Genomic DNA, 20,591 nt, shown 5'->3' with positions numbered 1-20,591 from the left:
AGCTGTTGCAGTGCCGCAACGTGTTCTTCCCAGGTTGCACTAGCGACAAGTATGCTGTCATCATCATCATCATATATTATACCCTTAAAGGCCCCGGGTGGGGTATTACATAAGGGGGGGGGGGGAGGTAACACAAATATAATAATCGTTCATGGTCTAAACATAGGTACAAAAAGTCAAAATGCTCAAATACAACAATTCAAATGAAGGAGGCACTGCAAATAAAAAGGAAGAGGAAACAATCGGTTATGAAGCGAAATGACATGTCAAGCGTTCTTTAAATCTAGTAGGGTCACGTTCGGTTACAATGTGTTCGGGAAGCTGGTTCCATTCTTGAATTGCAGCTGGTAGAAAAGACTTATTAAAGGCATTAGTAGATCCATGTAAGCGCTGGATGCTCATGAAGTTGAACAGACGAGATGATGTGCGCCATGGTGGGACTAACAGAGAATCACGGAGATGGTGGAAGTTGTGGTACAGGTTATGAAACAGGCATAGGCGAGAAATGTTGCGTCTTAGGGCTAAAGGGCTGATACCGAGAGATGTCTTAATACTGCTGATGCTGAAACGAAAGTCATAATTTGAAGATATAAAATGGGCAGCGCGATTCTGGATGGATTCAATTTCGTTAATTAAGTACATTTGATGAGGGGACCAAATTGCAGATGCGTATTCGAGCTTCGGGCGAATGAAAGTTTCTTACGTAAGTTTGCGAATGGATGGAGGTGATAGTGAAAGTGACCTTCTAATAAAGCCCAGAGTTCTCGAAGTGTCAGCAGCTAGTTTGGTGATGTGCTCATTCCATGTTAGTTTACTGCTGATTAGGACGCCGAGATACCTGTAAGTTTCAACCTGTGATATGATTGTTGCCTTTAGTGAATATGTATAGGAAATATTAGAACGTTTACGTGACACTTGCATGAATTTGCATTTGGTTACGTTCAGTTCCATCATCCAGTCTGAGCACCAGGTATCAATTTTACGTAAGTCGTTTTGAAGGGTTACTTGGTCATCGTGAGAAGAAATGCGACAGTATAAGACGCAGTCGTCGGCGAACAGGCGAATGGATGATGCTATGCCAGAGGGGAGGTCATTTATAAAGATGAGGAACAGCAATGGCCCAAGCACGGATCCTTGCGGCACGCCCGAGATTACTTCGTGTGTGGCGGAATGATGCCCTCCAATGACGGTGTATTGAAAGCGGTTCGTGAGGAAGCAGTTAATCCAGGATAAAGTTAATGGATCAATACAAAGGCGTGAAAGTTTAAACATCAGTCTTTTGTGAGGGACGCGATCGAATGCTTTGGAAAAGTCCAGGAATATGACATCGGTTTGGAAAGATGAGTCAAGGTTAAAGTGAAGGTCAGTAGTGAATTCAAAGAGCTGAGTCTCGCAAGAAAGACCGGGGCAGAAGCCATGTTGGTTCTTAAAGAAAAATGAGTTATTATCGAGGTGGCTTGCAACTTGGGAGTAGATGATGTGTTCCATTTTTTTACAGGCTATGCAAGTTAACGAAATAGGGCGATAATTGGATGGATCGGAGTGGTTTCCTGATTTGAACACTGGGGATACTCTACTTAGTTTCCAGTCATCCGGAATCGAACTGCTAACTAAGGACTGGGTGAATATGATCTGAAAGATAAGGCTGGAAATAACTTTGGTGGACTTAAGCACCTTCGCAGGTATATTGTCAGGGCCAGGGCTACTTGACAGCTTTAACTCTTTCGGGACCGCCCGAAAAGAAGGCAATTGTGATACAACTTGGAAAATATTTTTTTATTCAATGACATTTTCTGCTAGCTTGTTGTAACATATATTGTTATGCAGCTAAATGAATGCACTTTCACGAGAAAAAAATTGAGATGCCTTAAAAATATACATGATATCACAAAAAAATCTCAAAATATAACTTTTCTTCGTAAAAAAACATAAAAAAGAAGGAAATTCTTGAATACGGAAATAAAAAAGAGTAATAAAAATATTTCAGAATATACAAAATGTGATACAATGCCTCTTTTCTAACTTCAAGACAAAAAAAAGTGGGAGGCTTATGTACAACATTTTTTTTGTGTGTGCTTTCTTGCGGCCTGACGCGAGGTTGACGCCATGGTTCTCAATCTGCGCCGCCGCCGCGCCAAAGATTAAAATCTCTCCCGCGTTGCCGCCTGCCGTGAAAAAGGCAAACTACACCAAAACCGAAAGTTTAGATACTAGACTACTCACTAGATGGCGACACGTGTTCCAATGAGCGGATATTTGAGCGCGCGATTTGATCGTGCATTTTTACACGATGGCCTATGGCACGGTCCCGAAAGAGTTAAGCTGTCGATCAATTTTTCAATTCCTTCAGAGAATCGATGTGAATGGGGGGCATCTGAGCAAAGTTTAAAGGAGGTAGGTTGGGTGTGTTCAGGGTAGGTTCTCGAGTGAAAATAGAAGAGAAGTATGAATTCATGACATCGGAACGCTGATCAATCGGCACTGGGGAGTTGTCGCGATTAAGTAAGGAAATGTGATGGCTTTTACTACGCGTAGGTGCAAGAATATTCCAGAATTTTTGGGGGTTGGTACGAAGAATGCAGAGTAGGTCCTGGTGATGAAACTTTTTCTTTGATTGTCTCAAAAGCTGTATGTTTCCCTTCAGGCAAGTAAAATATTTTTCCCATTTCAGTTCAGAATGTGATGTCTTCACTGCACGAAAAAGGCGTTTTTTCTTTCGGGATAGCTTTCTCAAAGCGTTCGAATACCACAAGTTTTCTGTATTACCGCGAATAGAAACGAGAGGAACGTACTTATGAATGAGTGATAAAAGTTTGTGCTTAAATAACAGCCAGTTTTCGTTCACAGATTTTAGAGAGGCAGTTTCACGGAAGGAATGGTAAAATATTTCTAACTCTTCGTTAATACCAGACACGTCTGCCCGCCTGTAGTCACGTATGTGTTTTATGGATTTCTGTCGAACAGGGGCTGGGAAGGATAAGTCAAATAGCAGCATTTTGTGATCGCTCACACCATTGACACATTGCATTGACTGTATCAAATCGGGATTGGTGGAAAGAACTAGATCCAGTGTGTTATTATTGCGAGTTGGCATGCTTACAGTTTGGGCAAGATTAAACATAAGAGCGAGGTCAATAAAATCTTTGGAAAAGCGGGAGGATGCAGATAAGCTCATCCAATCAATATCTGGAAAGTTAACATCGCCACAAAGAATATAATTGGCGTTAGGAAAGCGAAAATTCAAATCAAGAAGGACCAAGTGTAGATCGTTAGTAAAAGAGGTATCACAATCCGGTGGGCGATAACAGGCAATCAGTATATTTGTGCTTCCGGGAGGCGAAAAGTTTACACAGAGAATTTCATGGTGACATGTAACATCAATAGTGAAGGAATGTATAACCGATTTTATCAGTACAAGAACGCCACCGCCCCTACGACCGGCCCTGTCGAGCCTATGAACGGTGAAAGATGACATGTCGTCAAGCAGTTCATCATTACTGATGTCCGGAGTCAACCATGTTTCGGTGAATACCGCAATATTGCTTTGATTGTCTTTTAGGATAGTTTCCACAGTTTCCTTCTTCGGTATGAAACTACGAACGTTTGCGAGCACGACAGACATAGTTCGACATGCAGGCGCACTGGTGGTAGCTTGAACAGGCTGATATAGCGGCGAGACCGGTAGTGTTCTATTTCGCGAATGCCGCCGACCACCTTGCGCTTCAGTTTGGCAAAAACTGTGGGCGCCGTCTTGATGCCGAACGGCATGAAGCGGAACTGGTAGAGTCCGGAAGTAGTGGAAAACGCCGTCTTAGCCTTGGCATCGTGCTACAGCAGGATCTTCCAGTATCCCTTGACAAAGTCCACTTTGGAAAAATATCTCTTGTCTCCCGCAGTGGCAAAAATGGTATCGGCTCTGGGCATGGGCTCCGAGTCTCTGACCAGAACATCATTCAGCCTTCGACAGTCGATGCAAAGGCTATTACTTCCATCCAGCTTTTTCACCAGGAGTACGGGGGAGTTATATCGGGAGACTGACTTTTCAACAATTCCCCAGCCTCTTCATTTCTTGCACTTCGCTCTCGATACCTTGTCGTGTTGTGAACAGTAGAGGATACGGCTTAACGTGAATGGGTGTGGTTGTCGTGGGCGGGAGATTGCACTCCATCCATTCTGTTTTGTCAGGAACATTGGAAAAAATAGCTGCGTGCCTCTTCATCGTGGATAATAGGAGCTCTTTATTCGCGGCATCAAGGTGCGGTAATAATTTCACATCTGCTTCTCCCTCCATTTTTTCGAACTCTGGAACCGGCAGCTTACTGTCCTCCTCAGTTTCAATCATGCTGCTGGTCACCAGGCATTGTCTGTTGGTGGGTGCGTTTCCCCTCTTTTCATATTTTTTTAGCAGGTTTGCGTGAAAAATCTTTGACTCGCTGGCTGTTTCGATGACGTAATCGGCGTCCCCTTCCCTGGCGATGACCTCGAATGGCCCTTTTCACTGCAGCAACAGCTTGTTGCTATCTGTCGGGAGCAGCACTAACACCTTGTGGCCAGGTTCGAAGTTTCGATCCTTCAAAGCCTTACGGTTGTAAAACTTCCTATAACGAGTTCCCACCTTTTCAAGTTCCTCATGTGCCAAATGACATGTCTATTCCAGTCTGTTTCGAAGGTCGAGTACGTTTTCGTACATTGTCTTTGCCTCCTCATTGAGGCTCTCATTCGTCCACACCTCCTTTAGGATGGTCAGTGGCCCATGCACGTGTCTCCCGTAGAGGAACTCAAATGGCGAGAAACCTAGGCTGGATTGGAGAACCTCCCGGTAGGCAAAAAGAAGAGGGGCTAGGTACTGATCCCAGTCTTCTGGCATGTCAGTGCACATTTGCTTCAGCATTAGCCTCAATGTGCCTTTGAATCTCTCCACCAACCTGTTAGCCATGGGATGGTATGGAGTGGTGTGCAGCTGATGGATGGAGAGCAGTCGTGCCACTTCCTTCATTAATTCTGAGGTGAAGTTTGTGCCACGATTGCTGAGTACCTCGTGGGGAAACCGATCGCGAAAACATTGCCACCAGAGCTTCGGCAACACACTCGGATTTTATGCTTGGCAATGCCACTGCATCTAGGTAACGTGTGGCATAGTCGATCAGCGTTAAGATGTACCTGTGGCCCTGTTTGGACGGGGGGTAGATTGGCCCGACTGTGTCAATGGCCACCCGTTTGAAAGAGTTGTCAATGACTTGCACCTTCCCCAGGGGCACACATGGCACTCTCCCCTTCGGCGGGGTATGTTGACAAATGTCACATGATGCCACAAATCTTTTCACATCCGCCATGATGCCAGGCCAATAAAACTCTTCTAAAATCCGCTCTTTTGTTTTCTGGGCCCTCAGATGTCCTGCTATTATGCTGTCGTGTGCCATCTTGAGCACCGTTTCTCGGTGCCATTCAGGAACGGCTAGCTGTTGCACTTGCCGTGTAGCATCGGTATAACCGACCGCCTTCCTTCTTGAATAGAATGCTTCTCTCACCATCCTGACACTTTAAATTCTTGCCGAGTTTTGTGTTGCACGATTGCAATGATCGATCCTTTTCATGATAGGCTGCATAGCTTTCTCCATCCCCTAATTGTCCTTCAGCGTCTGGAGTGCTAAGTTTCTAAAATTTCTGAGGCACCTTTGCTGCCTGAGCACGGGTTACTACGGCGGCGGTGGTTTCGGCGACTAGATCAGTTTCCAAAGGACCCCGTCGACTGTTTCAATGGGATCATCAGGAGCCCTGGCACCCTCTATATTACTCAGTATTAGGTCATATATTGGATCCTGCATGCACAGTGCTACAATATTTCTGCTGTAATACGGGGTCTGGACCTGCGCCCGTGCTTCTGGGAGCACCTTCACTGCTCCATTGATCAGGTATACGGGATTACTCGCCCCCGTTAGCTGGTCATCTGCTACCAAATCCCTCCGGATAATCACAGTGTAGAACTGGTGTCACGAAACACAGTGATTGTTTTCCCATCCAAACCTCCCATAACTACGGGCAATCCTTCCACCAAAAACTTCTGTCGCGCCGTTCGCACTGCACTGACAACGGGAATACGGCTACTATTCTTCAACTCAACGTAGCCATTGCAAATGTTCTCTTCTACTTCCCTTAGGGGGAGTACACGCAGACTGCCTGGGTTTTGTCAGGCACCCCTTGCCGACACACATTCGCTTTGTGCCCTCTTCGACCACATTTTAAGCAGTGGGGATGTGGGTGGCAGAGTCGCTGCTCCGACAGTGCGCAGCATTGTGCCCCACCCGGCCACAGAGATAACATCTCGTCGTTCCCCTCTCGCTTGATTTTCTTTCGTCACCTCCTGCTTTGTTTGCTTCCCCCAGCTTTCTTTCCTTCCCCTCGCTAAGGTGATACCGCCTTGTGCATCCAGGAATTGATCAGCGAAGTTTATCATGTCTTGCAATGTTTCTGCCTTCTGTTCCTTTAAGTACAATGACATGCTAGCGTGACAACTGCTCAGAAATTACTCTTTAATGAATAGCTCATGCAGCGACTTGTACCATAGGGGGATTTCGGACAGCTGCACCCAGCGGTCTAAGTAATGGCTTAGACGCGCTGCGTATTGTGCGGCCGTCTCGCCGTCAGCTGGTTTGCCACACCGGAATTTCTTTCGGAACCCCTCAACAGTAAACCTGAATCGCTTCAAGAGCGCCGCCTTGATCTTGTATTCGGAGGCGTCTTCTGGCGTAAATCGCCTGAAAACGTTCAACACCTCACCGCTTAGGGATGTGCTTAATGCCGTTGCCCATAGGTCTTCAGGCCGCTTCTGGTTACGGGCTATGCCCTCAAACCGCCTGATGTAGTCATCTAGGTCGTCCTTCCTCTCGTCAAAGGAAACAAGCATTCTGCTGGGGTTAAGTCGGAAAATGGGTTCCGCTACTATGTTGCGACCATCAGCCCTTACTCATCTTCTGCCTGTCGAATTTCCAATCCTAGCTGAAGAGCTTTGAGCTCACCAGCATCTTTTGCTGCTGCGCGGTTCTGTTCTGAGGTTTGCCGAGCGAGGGACCTTTCCTCCCTCTGCCGAACTTGCTCATCATCTATCCATTTCCTCAGTTCAACTCTTCAACTCAGAAAGTTCAAAGAGAATTAGGAAGTGGGCATATTTTCCGGCGAGCGTGGCGGTGCGATGCGGTGGCGGTTCGGGGAGCCCGAAGTGCTTGGAGGCGAGAGGCTCACTGCCGTTGAGTCCAAGTCGGTTTCTTTTCTAGTCGTCGGTTGTCAACACACAAGTCCCTCCCACCCAATAATTCACTCCCAGAGTTAGGGTCTGTAAAAACAAATACGCACAAGTGCACCAAGTAGCTGATACACACAGGAAGGGACACGTAGGCCCCGCACCTTCTACACTGCATGGCTGCCGTGTTGCGTATGAATAAAAGTAGGTCACAACCAAAAGAGGAGGCACGTATGCCAACAACTTTGGTCCTGCAAGGGGTTACTTCGCAGGTGTGAAAAATATACTCATATACAAAACAAGCAGTGGATGCCCCCACTCGCGCACTGCGAGGGGTTTGTCTAACTGCACGGAAACTAACCTGTGACAAGAACGCGCACATACTCGTGCTCTTGCCATGACTGACGAGGCATACAGGATACATTGACATACAGTAATCCCTCGTTATAACGAAATCGCTTTATTCGAAATATCGTTTTATTCGAAATATCTTCCGGTCCCGACCCAAGTGCATGCATTTTAAGCCGCATTACTCGAAGTGCACGAAGAGCTTGACCCGCTTACAGCGAAGTGGCGAGCGGAGGCGTCGCCGAGCGGCAGCGTCGCTTTTGCGCATACAGCGGTAACAGCCACTGGCGATGTGTCATGCGACGCCAACGCCTGTCGTTGCCGCTAGCGCATACCGCTCAGCACGGAGCGGGTATCTAAAAACCCAAAAACGGAGCGACAGCAACCATGCAGCAATGCTTTGGCAGTCCTCAGCCGTCGCGCGGCCTGTCAACTCCGGTCGGAATCGTATCGTTGGTATCCCCCGTAATAGAATCTGCACAAAATTGATGTTTTTCTCATGATTTGCGATGCCAGAAAAGCGCGGTCTCTTGGATGCTGAAGTGGCCAAAAGACCGCGTTGGCATGGGGTGCGTTCGGTGAGCAAATTTTTACCGCTGGAAAAAGCTCTTCTGGCGCTAGCACAAAAGAAAGAAAAAAGTCCGTCGTTAGCTTTGTTGCTCTTTTGACGTTGGAAACCGACGGATAGCTTTGCGAAAACACACGAATTCGAGCGTTGCAGGCCGCGAGGCCAGCGAGGCAGCGGCATTTGCGGCGCTACCGCGCTACCCAGCGTCATGCGCACCTCCCCCCAGCTCCCGAAGTGGACTCGCCTAAATTGACGAACAGCTTTCCGAAAACATCGGAGGCGAGGCAGCGTCAGCGGAATAAGCGGCGCTACCGCGCTACCCATGCGCTACCCAGCGTCCCGCGCTAGGGTGCCTCGATGCGCGCCAAGCGCGCGCGCATGGGGAGGCGGGAGACCGCGCGCATCAAGGCACCCTCTCCCGCGCACCTCCCCCCCCACCTCCCGAAGTGGCTTCGCCTTCCCTCACCGAGATAGGCATCTGCGAAGTGCGCATGCACGTCGACTGTGCGATCCGTTTGAACTGCCTGCTGCCAGTTCTGAGTGCTGTCGCGGTTCCTGCCTCCTCCTGACCTCGCGAGGCCTTCCGTGCTTCATACTTCTCGGAACTCCGGTCGCCTTTCTTCCGTCTGCACACGCGAAGCCCGCCATTGCAACCGTCATCCCCAGCGTGCTCCGACGAGGACAGCGAGATGACCTGAAGGCATGACCACATTTTGAAGCTTCTGCCGTCTTCGCCCGCCGTTTTCGCGCCGACGGCGCATGCATTTGGATCCGTGCTGCAGGCCACGTGGTTGCGTGTTATTCGGAATGCTACGTTAGTCTTGCCTCGCGTGTGTTCTTGTGGTCTACAGTGACAAATGGCTCCGTCAGTCTCCAGGCGAAAATGTCTGACTTTGGAGCAGAAAGTTCTGCTGATAAAAGAAGTGGAAAAAGGCCGCCGGCAGAAAACTGACATCGCGAAGGAATTTGGCATACCGCCGTCAACTTTATCAACTGTGTTGAAAAATAAGGACGCTGTGCTGGATGGCTTTGAAAAGAGCTTCTCGTCAAAGAGAAAGAGGAATCGTGATTCAAAATATCCGGAAGTGGAGGGTGCACTTCTACAGTGGCTGAAGAACGCCAGGAGCGCAAATCTCCCTGTAAATGGACCTGCACTTACTGCAAAAGCCGAAGCTCTCGCCCTCCAAATGGGGCATAAGGATTTCAAATGCAGCAATGGCTGGCTTGAGCGCTTCAAAAAACGACACGGCGTGACCTCGAAGACGATCGTTGGCGAAAGCGCAGCCGTGAGCCGTGACACTGTAGACGTATGGCGCCAACATCGGCTCCAAGCTCTACTTGAAAAATATGAAGACAAAGACATCTACAACCTTGATGAGGCAGCATTTTTCTACAAAATGCTACCGAATCGCACGTTCACGACCCCTGGCGCATCCTCATCCGGAGGAAAACAGAGCAAGGAGCGTGTCACAGTGCTTTTTGGTGCTAATGCAACAGGCGAGGACAAGCTTCCCTTGTTGATACTGGGAAAGGCGGAGAAACCGCGGTGCTTCCGAAATGCAACTGTTCCAAATGAATGCGTCTACAGAAGCAATAAGCGAGCTTGGATGACTGCTGCAATTTTTGAAGACTACGTGCGCCTAATGGATAGACGGTTCGGCGCAAAGAATCGGCAAGTGCTCTTCATCATTGACAATTGTCCGAGCCATGGGAAGATCGACCACCTCAAGGCGATCACTTTGGAATTTCTACCTGCCAACACTACCGCGGTATTGCAACCGATGGATCAGGGCATCATTGAGACCACCCGGAAGCTGTACCGCAAGGCTCTTTTGCAGCGCATGCTCACAGCGTATGATGCCAGCAAGAGTTACAGCATTGATTTGCTTGGTGCGATCCATTTGCTAAACTTTTCATGGAAAGAACTTGCACCTTCGAAGATCGCCAACTGCTTTGCGCACGCCGGCTTTTCCCGTGCCGCCGTCACCGACCCTGACGATGACCAAACTTGCAGCGATTTGTACGAGGCTGTACATAAAATTGCTGGCGAAGAGGTAGACGGTGACTTCGACACATTCGCGTTGGCTGACGCGGCTGCTCCCGTGGTCGCTCCAGCGACGGACGCGGAAATAATTGACGCTGTTGGTGGCCCCGACGAGGACGAAGAGCCACGTGAAGTGCCAACTATGGTGCAGACACGGGAGTACCTACGCCTGCTACGAAATAAGGTTGAAAGTATGGGCGGCGACCACGGCCTCGTGCAGAGCTTGTTCAAATTAGAGCAAGGGTTGCTTGCGCCCGGTAAGAACTTCAAGCAACCAAAGCTCACTGCTTTTTTTGCACATGAATAAAGTTTTGATTCACTGAAAATATTTATTTTGACTTGCTTGCAGTTTTGGTGCAATTAAAGCCCGACTGGTCAAGACTTTGTCAAGTGGTCGCGTATATCGAAATACCGCTTATAACGAATTTTTTCGCTGTCCCGCTGATTTCGTTATAACGAGGGATTACTGTATCTCAACCAACTCTTCTGGAATACTACTTATGTTTAATTGCCATATTATATGTTTAATTGCCATAACAAGTCCAGAGTAGTTCGTGGAGGTCGTGCGTAAAGAAGAAAAAACGGACTGTAGCCTGTCGTTTCGTGCCTAGCAGTGTTAAAGGCGTACATTATAAACGGAAGGACTTCATCCCAGTTTTTGTGGCGGGAGTCGGCATACATTGCGAGCATGTTGCTAAGCGTACGATTGGTTCGTTCGGTAAGACCGTTTGTTTGTGGGTGGTAAGGAGTTGAATGGCGAAAATGGGATGAGCAGAGGCGAAGAAGTTCTTCTAAAACTTCTGCCGTAAACTGTCGGCCACGGTCACTTATTAACACACGAGGAGGCCCATGTCAAAGAATGATAGACCGTAGGAGGAAAGCCAAAACATCAGTGGCTGACGGTATGGCAGCAGTTTCACAGTACCGCGTGAGGTAATCTACGCACACGATGACCCAGCGGTTTTCGTTGGAGGATTGGGGAAATGGTCCTAGAAGGTCAATTCCCGCCTGTTCGAATGGGGTTTGTGGTGGCGTTATAGACGGAAGATGGCCTGGCGGAGAGCAGGTTGGGTGCTTGAAACGCTGGCACTGGAGGCAGCTGGCGACATAACGTTGAGTAGTTTGACGCATTTTCGGCCAATAAAAACGTTCCTTAGTCCTGTGCAATGTCCTGGCGAAACCCAAGTATCCAGCTGTGGCATCGTCGTGCATTACCCGAAGAACCTGACACCTAAGACTTGTAGGAACTACCAAAAGAAACCGCGCACCTACTGATGAGTAGTTCTTTTTGTATAGTAGACCGTCACGAATGCAGAATGAGGGCGGAGGGTTCCGGGAACTTGCTGCATCAAAAAGTGGTGCCAACTCCTTGTCTTTCCGCTGCGCGATCTTGAATTCACCAACATCGGGGGAAGCTTGGAGAGATGGCAGCTATATATTCGTCCAAGATCTCATTGTCGCAATCAGTAGTTTCAAGCGGCAAACGTGACAGGCAGTCAGCATCGCCGTGCTTACGACCATTCTTAAAAGACACAGTAAAATTGAATTCTTGCAGGCGCAAAGCCCACCGCGCAAGGCGTCCACAGGGGTCACGAAGGTTTACAAGCCAACATAAGGAATGATGGTCCGTCACAATTTTAAATGCACATCCATAAAGATATGACCTAAACCGTTGCACACCGAAAACAACAGCTAAGCATTCCTGTTCAGTTACTGTGTAATTACGCTCAGCCTTGCTCAAAGAACGGCTTGCATATGTAACGACATGTTCATTGCCATTGTGGCGCTGTACGAGCACAGCACCAACTCCAACTGCGCTGGCGTAAGTGTGAAGTTCTGTTGGAGCTGATGGGCAGAAGTGGCGTAGTACAGGCCCAGATGTCAAAATAAATTTTAGCTGACGAAAGGCGGAGTCACAATCTGCAGTCCACTTGAAAGGTACATCTTTTTGCAGAAGACAAGCAAGGGGATATGCTAGGTCAGCAAACTTAGGAACAAAACGCCGGAAATAGGAGCAAAGCCCCAAAAAACTCCTGAGCTGTTTTAACGATTTCGGCAGTTTGAAACAAGTGACAGCTTCAATCTTTTTCGGATCAGGCCTGATTCCATCCTTGTCTACGAGATGTCCAAGTACCACAGTCTGGCGTTCTCCAAAACGACATTTTTTGGAATTGTGTGCCAAACCAGCTTTCTCAATACACTCCAAGACAATCTCTTATCGACTGTTGTGTTCATGAAAAGTAATCCCGAATATCACTACATCGTCCAAATAACACATACAAATGTGCCACTTCAGTCCACGCAAAACTGTATCCATGAACCTTTCGAACGTGGCTGGAGCGTTACATAATCCAAACGGCATCACATTAAATTCATACAGCCCATCTGGGGTGATGAATGCCGTCTTTTCTTTATCTTCCAGGTGCATGGGGATCTGCCAATTGCCTGATCGCAGGTCAACTGAGGAAAAATAGGAGGCAGAATGTAAACAATCAATGGCGTCATCAATACGTGGCAGGGGATACACGTCTTTCTTGGTAACAGTATATAGCCGTCGATAATCAACACAAAATCGCCATGTGCCGTCTTTCTTTTTGACTAGTACGACAGGGGCAGCCCACGGACTAGACGATTCCTGAATGATGCCCTTATGCAGCATATCACGAACTTGTTCTTCGATTGTTTGGCGCTCTGATGGGGATACACGATAAGGCTTCTGACGGATTGGATCAGCAGTCCCAGTATTGATTCGGTGCTGAGTACGGGAAATAGGAATCCGTGGTGGTGAGTCCCGAGAGAAATCGAAAGCCGCAGTATGTTTCGACAGAACTTCTACTAAACTGTAACGGTCACTTGTTGGCAGGGACTTGTTAATCATGGCAAGAAATTTTGTCTTATCTACTTCTGAGCATGCGATAGGCTGGGAATTGCCTGTGCTGAGCACTGCCACTGATTTAAAAGCATCTTCGTCAAAGTTCGCAAGTTTTAGACCACGTGGCAATACAGCAGGTTCGTTAGAGCAGTTAGTCGTCCACAAGAAGAATGGCCATTCATGACTGAGATGACGCAGCGGGGAATAAGAATACTTTTCTTCGCGCAGTTGAGGGTGAGTGGTTCAACCACAGCCTCGAACTCATCACTGGCACAGCTTGAACTAACAACTTGTATAAACTCTGCTGAAATTGCAGGAATAACTCGTCCGAAACCGAAAGCGTGCTGGGATTGGTCCACGAATTTTTGCACAAAGCAGATTCAATTCGAGTGCTCACAGAAATGTCTCCATTGCGAAAGTCGAGAGTGGCCCCACATTGTTCCAGAAAATCGAGTCCAAGAATTACGTCATGCGTTGATCGAGCGACTACTGCGAATTCAGTTCGGAATGTGTGGCCAGCGATAACAAGATTCACGAAACAGACTCCAAGTGGGTTAAGCGGTTCGCCACCAACACCACACAATGTCGCCGCACTATCCCAACCAAACATAATTTTATGACCAAGGCAGTTTTTAAAAGCGAGGCTTATACTAGAAATAGTTGCACCTGTGTCCAACAACGCCATAGTACTTACACCGTCCACAAACACTTCAATTCGGTTCTTTAACATCGAAATGGGCAGAGGCATAGGTAAGTTAGAATCATTTGCGACCTGACCTCCATCGGCCGCACTCACTAGTTTCCCGGAGGTGGCGACCGTCGTCGGGGAGAAGGGGAGCGTTGTAGGCGCCGAGATGGTGGTGTCAGGCTACGGTCAGAGGCCGGGGATTCGTTTTGGTTCAGGGCCATTCTGCGTGCTTGTCGGCTAGCTGTTGCTCTGTACTCATTCCGGCCAGGTGTTCTTCTGTATGAATCATCATTGTCTGCAGGAAACCTTGCACGGGAGCTCACCCACTGTCGGTGATACTGCTGGTACGGACGGCGATTGCGGCAAAAACGCGAAATGTGGCCGATCATTCCACAGGCATAGCACACTGGCGGCTCACGTTCATTCGATGAATAAGGCTCATCGTCGCTTGGATTAAACGCATCGTGGAGGACGAGAGTGCTCGCTGTTGTAGGCGTTGATGGTGAGAGGTTGCATGTTCGGGCGATGAGCTGCAGAGCATCGGATGTTCGAAGGAGTTGTAACAGGGGGAGCATAACTGGTAGAAGATGGGCTATTGTCTGCCGAAGAGGTGCCACTGTAGACGGGTCTGACGTGGCCCCCAATATCTTGATGCCTCCGAAGCTCCTCGCGGACGATCTGTCGGATTGTATCTGCCATGCTCGTCGCTTCAGACACATCCACACTGGCGACAGTTGTGACATTAAGCAACCGACCAAACTTCGGAATGATACGGCGTCGCTTCAAACCTTCAAACGTGCGACAGTGTCGTGTTACATCAGCTGTAGTATTCAAATCCTCCTTGCAGATGAGAAAGTTGTACACATCTTGCGCTATTCCTTTGAGGAGGTGGCTCACTTTGTCTTCCTCTGTTATCCGAGCATCAACTATTCTGCATAGCTTGAGGACTTCTTCTATATAAGTTGTGCAGGTCTCCCCCGGTACATGCGCTCGCTGAGCCAGAGTCAGTTCGGCGCTCTTTTTTCGAGAATCGGCATCGCCGAATCCCGCTCTCATTTCTTCCATGAAGCGATCCCAGGTGGTAAGGGATGCTTCATGATTGTCAAACCATGTTAGTGCAGTTTCTTCAAGAAAGAATACCGCATTCGCCAGCTTGGTATTAGCATCCCAGCGGTTGTATTTGCTCACCCGATTGTAGTGGGTGAGCCAGTCATCCACGTCTTCCCCAGGCTTGCCATAAAAGTGTCGGGGTTCCCGATAAGGCTGTGGGGTGGTCTGTGGTGCTGCTGGCATGGGCGGTGTTGAAACATCTGCTTGCGCCATCTCCGTCGGTAGCGGGGGTAGCCCAGCAATTCTTCTGCTTCGGCGGTGTAGGAGAGGTTCCGTGGTGATCTTTAGCCCGCAAACTCCACCACACTTGTTATGAGGTTTATTTACACAGATCTTAGGATGCGCTGGAGATTAGCACACCAGAGCGGGTAGAACCAGCTTTCTCCTCTTCTCCTGCTTGTCCCGCCAAGCCTCCTCTTCCTCCAATACAGGACCGCGGGAAGTGCGTGACAATATTAATTGAACGAGTAAAACTTGTTTGTGCCTGTGTGTTTCTTACGTCCCGTCTTTTTCGCGCAGTTTTACTCATTCAAAAAGTAATACTTTTGCTTTCCCACATGTAAGCAGGCTGTACCAAATTTTTGTCCCAGCAGCATGAGCATCACTATATATGATGGCACTAACTTAGTCTATGCTTGCAGCAGGTTTTTGACAGTCTCATTGCAGGGCCCAGGCAATGATCAAGCTAGGGCATACAGAATAAACTGCACTGGCATGCTGACTGCACATGGTAGAAGGTCATGTGACTGGTATTGAAGCTTCTAAAACAGCTTGTTGATCACTGATCGTGTGCATTAGTTTTGTTTTCAACACTGCCCATGGCCCTCTTGGCTGGTCGTGGTTGTGTTGGGCTGCTTAGTTATTTCTATCATGATGTCAGTGGGGCTTTTATGGTTTTTATCATTGTTTACACCGCCTCCTCATTTGCCTCAACTGTATGTTGCAGCCACAATTGTGTATGAAAAGCATTAATGGTCGGCTGTTATAAGTGGGCTCGATAGCAGGCACCATGGTTTTTATCTTCTTGGCACCATTGTAGAAGATACAGACCAACACCGCTCTGTGACATAAGCAAGATCGACTGAGGCATCAAGTAGGGTTAGTTTTTATATGAATACATATCAACTCAAAGCAGTTTTTGGATTTCACAGTGCACCCATGATGTGTTTTGGCAAGTAATAACCGAGCGCATCCTAGAACAGGGTTAAAGTGTGTCATTTCACGGGCGGTGTATTTTTAAACCAATATGATATGTGCGTGAGGGAGCGGTACACGACCAATTTGGGAAGGTGGCTGTGCTTTGAAAGTCAAGTCTTGGGTCTGGGCCAGGCTTGTGGCTCGGAATGCTCTGGTAGGGGTAACGTGTCTTCTAAGAACATCACGTCCCCTCTTGACCAGTTGAGCACTACCATGTTGTTTCAAGGCTCATAGCTGCAGGGGTTATTCAACATGTCCGAGTTGCAGGTGGTACTTTGGAGAAAATTGTCCAGCATTGGTTCTCCAGCTGAAGAGGGAATGAGGATTAATAGGTAGAGGGGAAACAAAGGATGAGAAAAAAGGGCCAAAATGATATATGTGGCACCATAGTGATGTTGCTTGGTGGTTTTGATTCGGTGCCGCCCTGGCATGTATTTACATACACATTCTTGTGTAGCATGCTGCAGAAAACAGTGTATTATTACCAAATTTTTGATGAGAGTATTTGATCAGCAGATTATTCATGGTTTTTACCAAACATCTTGTGTATGCAGCGGCCTCAGTTCGTGCACGTGACAGTGTTTGCATCGGAGCGCCTGCCCATTCATGTTTTGGACACATGTGACGTAAACCGTTTCCTGGCCGCTCACCTGGGCAGTGAAATGTTGGGTGTGCCTTGTGGCACAGCTGAACGGCTGGCACAGCTGCCCCCTCTTGAGGGCCGAGACTTCACACTGGAGGGCCAGGGCTGGGAGCAGAGCTGCGCTGATCTGGTCCTCTCCTCGGTCGGTGAGTGCCGCATCTTTGTTATATTGGGTGACACATAATTATAGGCATGCAGCTCAAATTTTCTTGTAGGTGTGGATAAAACTGTGCCATGGAAGGCTGGTGACAAGATGTACCATCATTATTGCCATGTAAATGGGAATGGTATGCCACTATACACCAAAAGGAATGGCTTCAATGTGTGTGGTAGGGCTTTTTGTGATTTAAGATCAACCTCGGTGATACTGAGAAGAACAAAAATCTCCGGTTGTTTTTGCAGTTGTTTGTGCAGGAGAGCTCAGAAGCAAGAACAACCAGAAAAAAATACTGGAAAAGTTGGTACAATTTTTGCTGGAAAAATCGAGCAGCAACAGCCTTCTAACCGGCGGCGCATAGAAAAGAAACAATTTTTTTGTGTTCTTCACCCTTGTCATCATGTTTAGCATTGCAATGGGCCATAGAACCAGCCAGAGTGAGAAAGGGTTTGATAAAAATAAGGACCACCTGAACTTGACTGACAAAGCTCTAATCAAGCACAGTATGAAGAAAAAACATAGAGCCAATGAAAACAATATACAATCCATCAGCAAATGATTCATGCTTGGCAACAACAAAAACGGCAAGTGCAAATTTCTCAGTTGAACAAAGCATTTCAGAGGTGCTGGCCAACCTTGTTCTCATGTATCGAGATGAATCCTTTCGAACTCACCTAGAGGGAACGCTGCACTAGTTAGATGACTGTAATCACAGTTTGGACTGGAAACCTATTGCAGTGGAACTCCATTCACTAGTTTTTTACGAGACTGGGAAAAAAAACCATAACAGCCGGGAAAACGCAAGTGAAGAAAGTTCCGAGCATGAATGAAAACAGTGCAGCTTTGACTTAAGGGGGGATGAGGGTCTTAAAAACTTTTTTTTTATTTCTTAACCTATCTTGCTGAAAATTGCCATGGTGATATATCTTTGAATGGTGATTCCAAATATGTATTTAGATTTGAAATACCTCATCTAGACATGAAAATATGGCAAGATAATGTACCGCACATAGTGTCTTTCCTTACGGGCCATTACGGCAATTTCTTAATTAAAAAAACTGGTTTTAAAAATATGCTGTCATTTCCAAGAGCCTACTGCACATCCTAAAGCTAAGAAAATTTTTAAGAAGTCATTATATAGGTAATGAATGAATAACAAAGTTGGGAGAAAAAAAACAATGTGGGAGTAATTAGTTTACATCTGATCTAATTGCTAGTCTATCAGACTTTATCGAAAACTGAAAGCTTTAGGATGTAGCTGAGATTTTACTGAAAAAAATGATACCAAGTTCAATAAAATCCGTGCATGCAAACATTATGAAAAGTTCCGTAAGGCAAGGCTTTTTACCAAATAAACAAAGCTGAGAAAACTGCATTCAAAGTTTTACTCACTGTGCCACTTTTGTTTTTCAATCACATGGAAAGATTTAATGCTTTAGCATGCAGCCCAGTTATTGGTGAACAAAATGACACCAAATTTACATAACTCTGTTCATGTAATGGCTGTGAAAATCTATGTATGGCATTGGCACTTGACAAAAAAAAGGTGCTCAGAAAGTCACTTGCTGCAGTCTCTGAATCTTAAATCATTCACATAAGTCCTGGGCAGTAGTCTTGGGTTTTGTCAGGCCTGTGCCTCTTGGCCATCTTCTTCTTCACCTTTTCACTATCGGTGTGACCCTTATCAGACCTGCGCAGCCTCTGTTTATCTTTTTCAAGGCTCCTACGAATGAGGCACCTGCCAGGGCTATAACCAAGCTGCTCTGCAACAGCTCTGCTGGTTGCTGCCATCCCTTGATTGAAACGAGAAACTGCTTCTGCAACAGCCCTTTGAACAGCCAGCAAAGAGTCATGCGTGTTTTTAGAGCATTGGCTCCAGATAACAGAGTGCAGGCACTCGATAGCATTCTGTGTCATGCCATCTTTGCAGCGCTTCAAAAGGGCCTCGTCGCCCAGCCTGGCAAAAACTGGCTCAAGCGCAGTGCGAACATGGCCTAACAGAGGGTTTTTGTGTGGTGGAGGCTCCACCTGGTTTGCCAAAGCACGATTGAAGGCACACCATGAATCAACTCCTTGAGGACAGCAACTGTGATCTGGGGCTTCATCTGTTGAGGTCAGGTGCAACAGCGTAGCTTGCACTGCCTTTTTCATGCCTGCGACGTCGTGGCTATGGCTCCGCTAGGCATACCCATAGTAATTGGTGATCTTTTTTATCTTTTCTTGGGTAAGGTTGCCCTTTCCACCAAGAGATTGCCCTTGTGCCTTCTTTTTCTCAACCAAGTTGCGAAGAGCCGTCCCCATCCGCTTGTGGACATGGTTGAGGCAGTCCTTCTTTTCGATGGATATATATCCATACACACCTTCCTGGGTCAATGCATGAAATGTGCGGCTATCACCATCCGAAAGTATGGTTGTGTACCACAACCCATTTTTTTCCAAGGACCTATTGAATAAAATCATAGCTGCTTCGGTCTCCATTCGTCCGGCATTGCAGTCAATGTTCTTCATACACTTGTGGTTCACAGCCCAGTCACCGTAACCATAATCACTGCGATCAGGTGCCCCTTGGCACCCACGACAGTACCTCGAAAGCACAACATGGTCCAGTACAAGGCCAGTGTACAGTTCTATAATGCAACCAACTGCAATATTTGAATTGTGGCCACGCGTTTTCCATGTGCCATCAAATATCACGTCTACATTTCCTGTTGGGTTCAGGAAGTCTTTGTATAAGTCCTTCACCACTTTGACATTTGCTGCTTCTGTAGCAGTAGCAACTGCCTGGCAAGCTTTCACCATGGTGTTCATGTGCCCCCTGAAAGCTTTGTGGTGAAGTCCTCGGTGGGAGAGGTTCATTGTTGCAAAAATCCGCTAGAGCAGTCACTCCCTTCCCTATATTTTGTATGCCTTTCATCGCCCGCAGATTTACTTCAAAGGGTGTGATGCTAGATTTCCCGGGCACTCGTGGCGACGAAAAGTGCCGCTCGGCGAAATCGCAATTCTAACATGTGAGCACTAACTTCACAGCTAAGCCATACTCTCTTCCGCTGCATTTCGCGAGTTGAACACTGGCCATCCCACACTTGCTGCAGCTTGTGGATGCAAACAGCTTCTTCAGTATGCTCATATCAACAATTATATACTCAGTGCCGCGATCGTCGTCTACACTTACTTCATCAGCTCGAACTTGCGGGAAGTCGCGGACTTCTTCGCCAATGACGTCTTGGCGTTATCTGCACATTTTTCGCGTCCCGCGCACTCCGCCTCCGTAAAAAACACTGTGTCCAAACGTTGAACACGCGAGCTCGGTTTAGCCGCATCCGTCGGCGCTGAAGCGACGTGCGGAAACGCCGAAGTCGTCGTTAGGCTTAGCTCAGCCGGCTGGGCAGCTTCCGACGACACAGAATTTGAAGCGACTCGCAGAGCATCAAAAGTCGATATTTTTGACGGGCTAAGTCCAGGCGCATCCACTGGAACCGCAGACACTTGCGGTAACACCGAAGTTGACGCCGATCGGCACGGTCCAGCCGCGGCGTCCACCAACGAAGCTGACATCGACGATGTCGGTCCAGCCGCGTCCATCGGCAAAACTGTGGTCGACGAGTTCAATCCAGCCGCATCCGCCGACGGCCCTGCAGCTTGCGGCAACACCGAAGCTGTAGTTCTCGATGTGGCACTCTTCTTATTCCACGCGCGTCTCCTTTTGCCGACTGCTTTTCGCGTGCTT

At 47.7% G+C, this 20,591-nt stretch overlaps 1 protein-coding gene and 1 pseudogene across 1 annotated transcript in view; one reads left to right on the top strand and one right to left on the bottom strand.

Moving 5' to 3' along the window:
• LOC146206991 (nitric oxide-associated protein 1) overlaps positions 1-20,591 on the top strand; it is a 90,220-nt gene that overhangs the window by 46,626 nt on the left and 23,003 nt on the right. The window contains exon 5 of the mRNA XM_084591656.1: positions 16,619-16,853. Coding sequence (XP_084447782.1) covers positions 16,619-16,853 — 235 coding nt within the window. The remainder of the gene's footprint in view (positions 1-16,618; positions 16,854-20,591) is intronic.
• Positions 18,455-19,211, bottom strand: LOC146206992 (uncharacterized; annotated as a pseudogene).

This window comes from Amblyomma maculatum, chromosome 1, assembly GCF_055883805.1.
Source record: "Amblyomma maculatum isolate TAMU_Amacu chromosome 1, ASM5588380v1, whole genome shotgun sequence".
Classification (NCBI taxonomy): domain Eukaryota; kingdom Metazoa; phylum Arthropoda; class Arachnida; order Ixodida; family Ixodidae; genus Amblyomma; species Amblyomma maculatum.
This window is presented reverse-complemented; position numbering and strand designations above follow the sequence as displayed.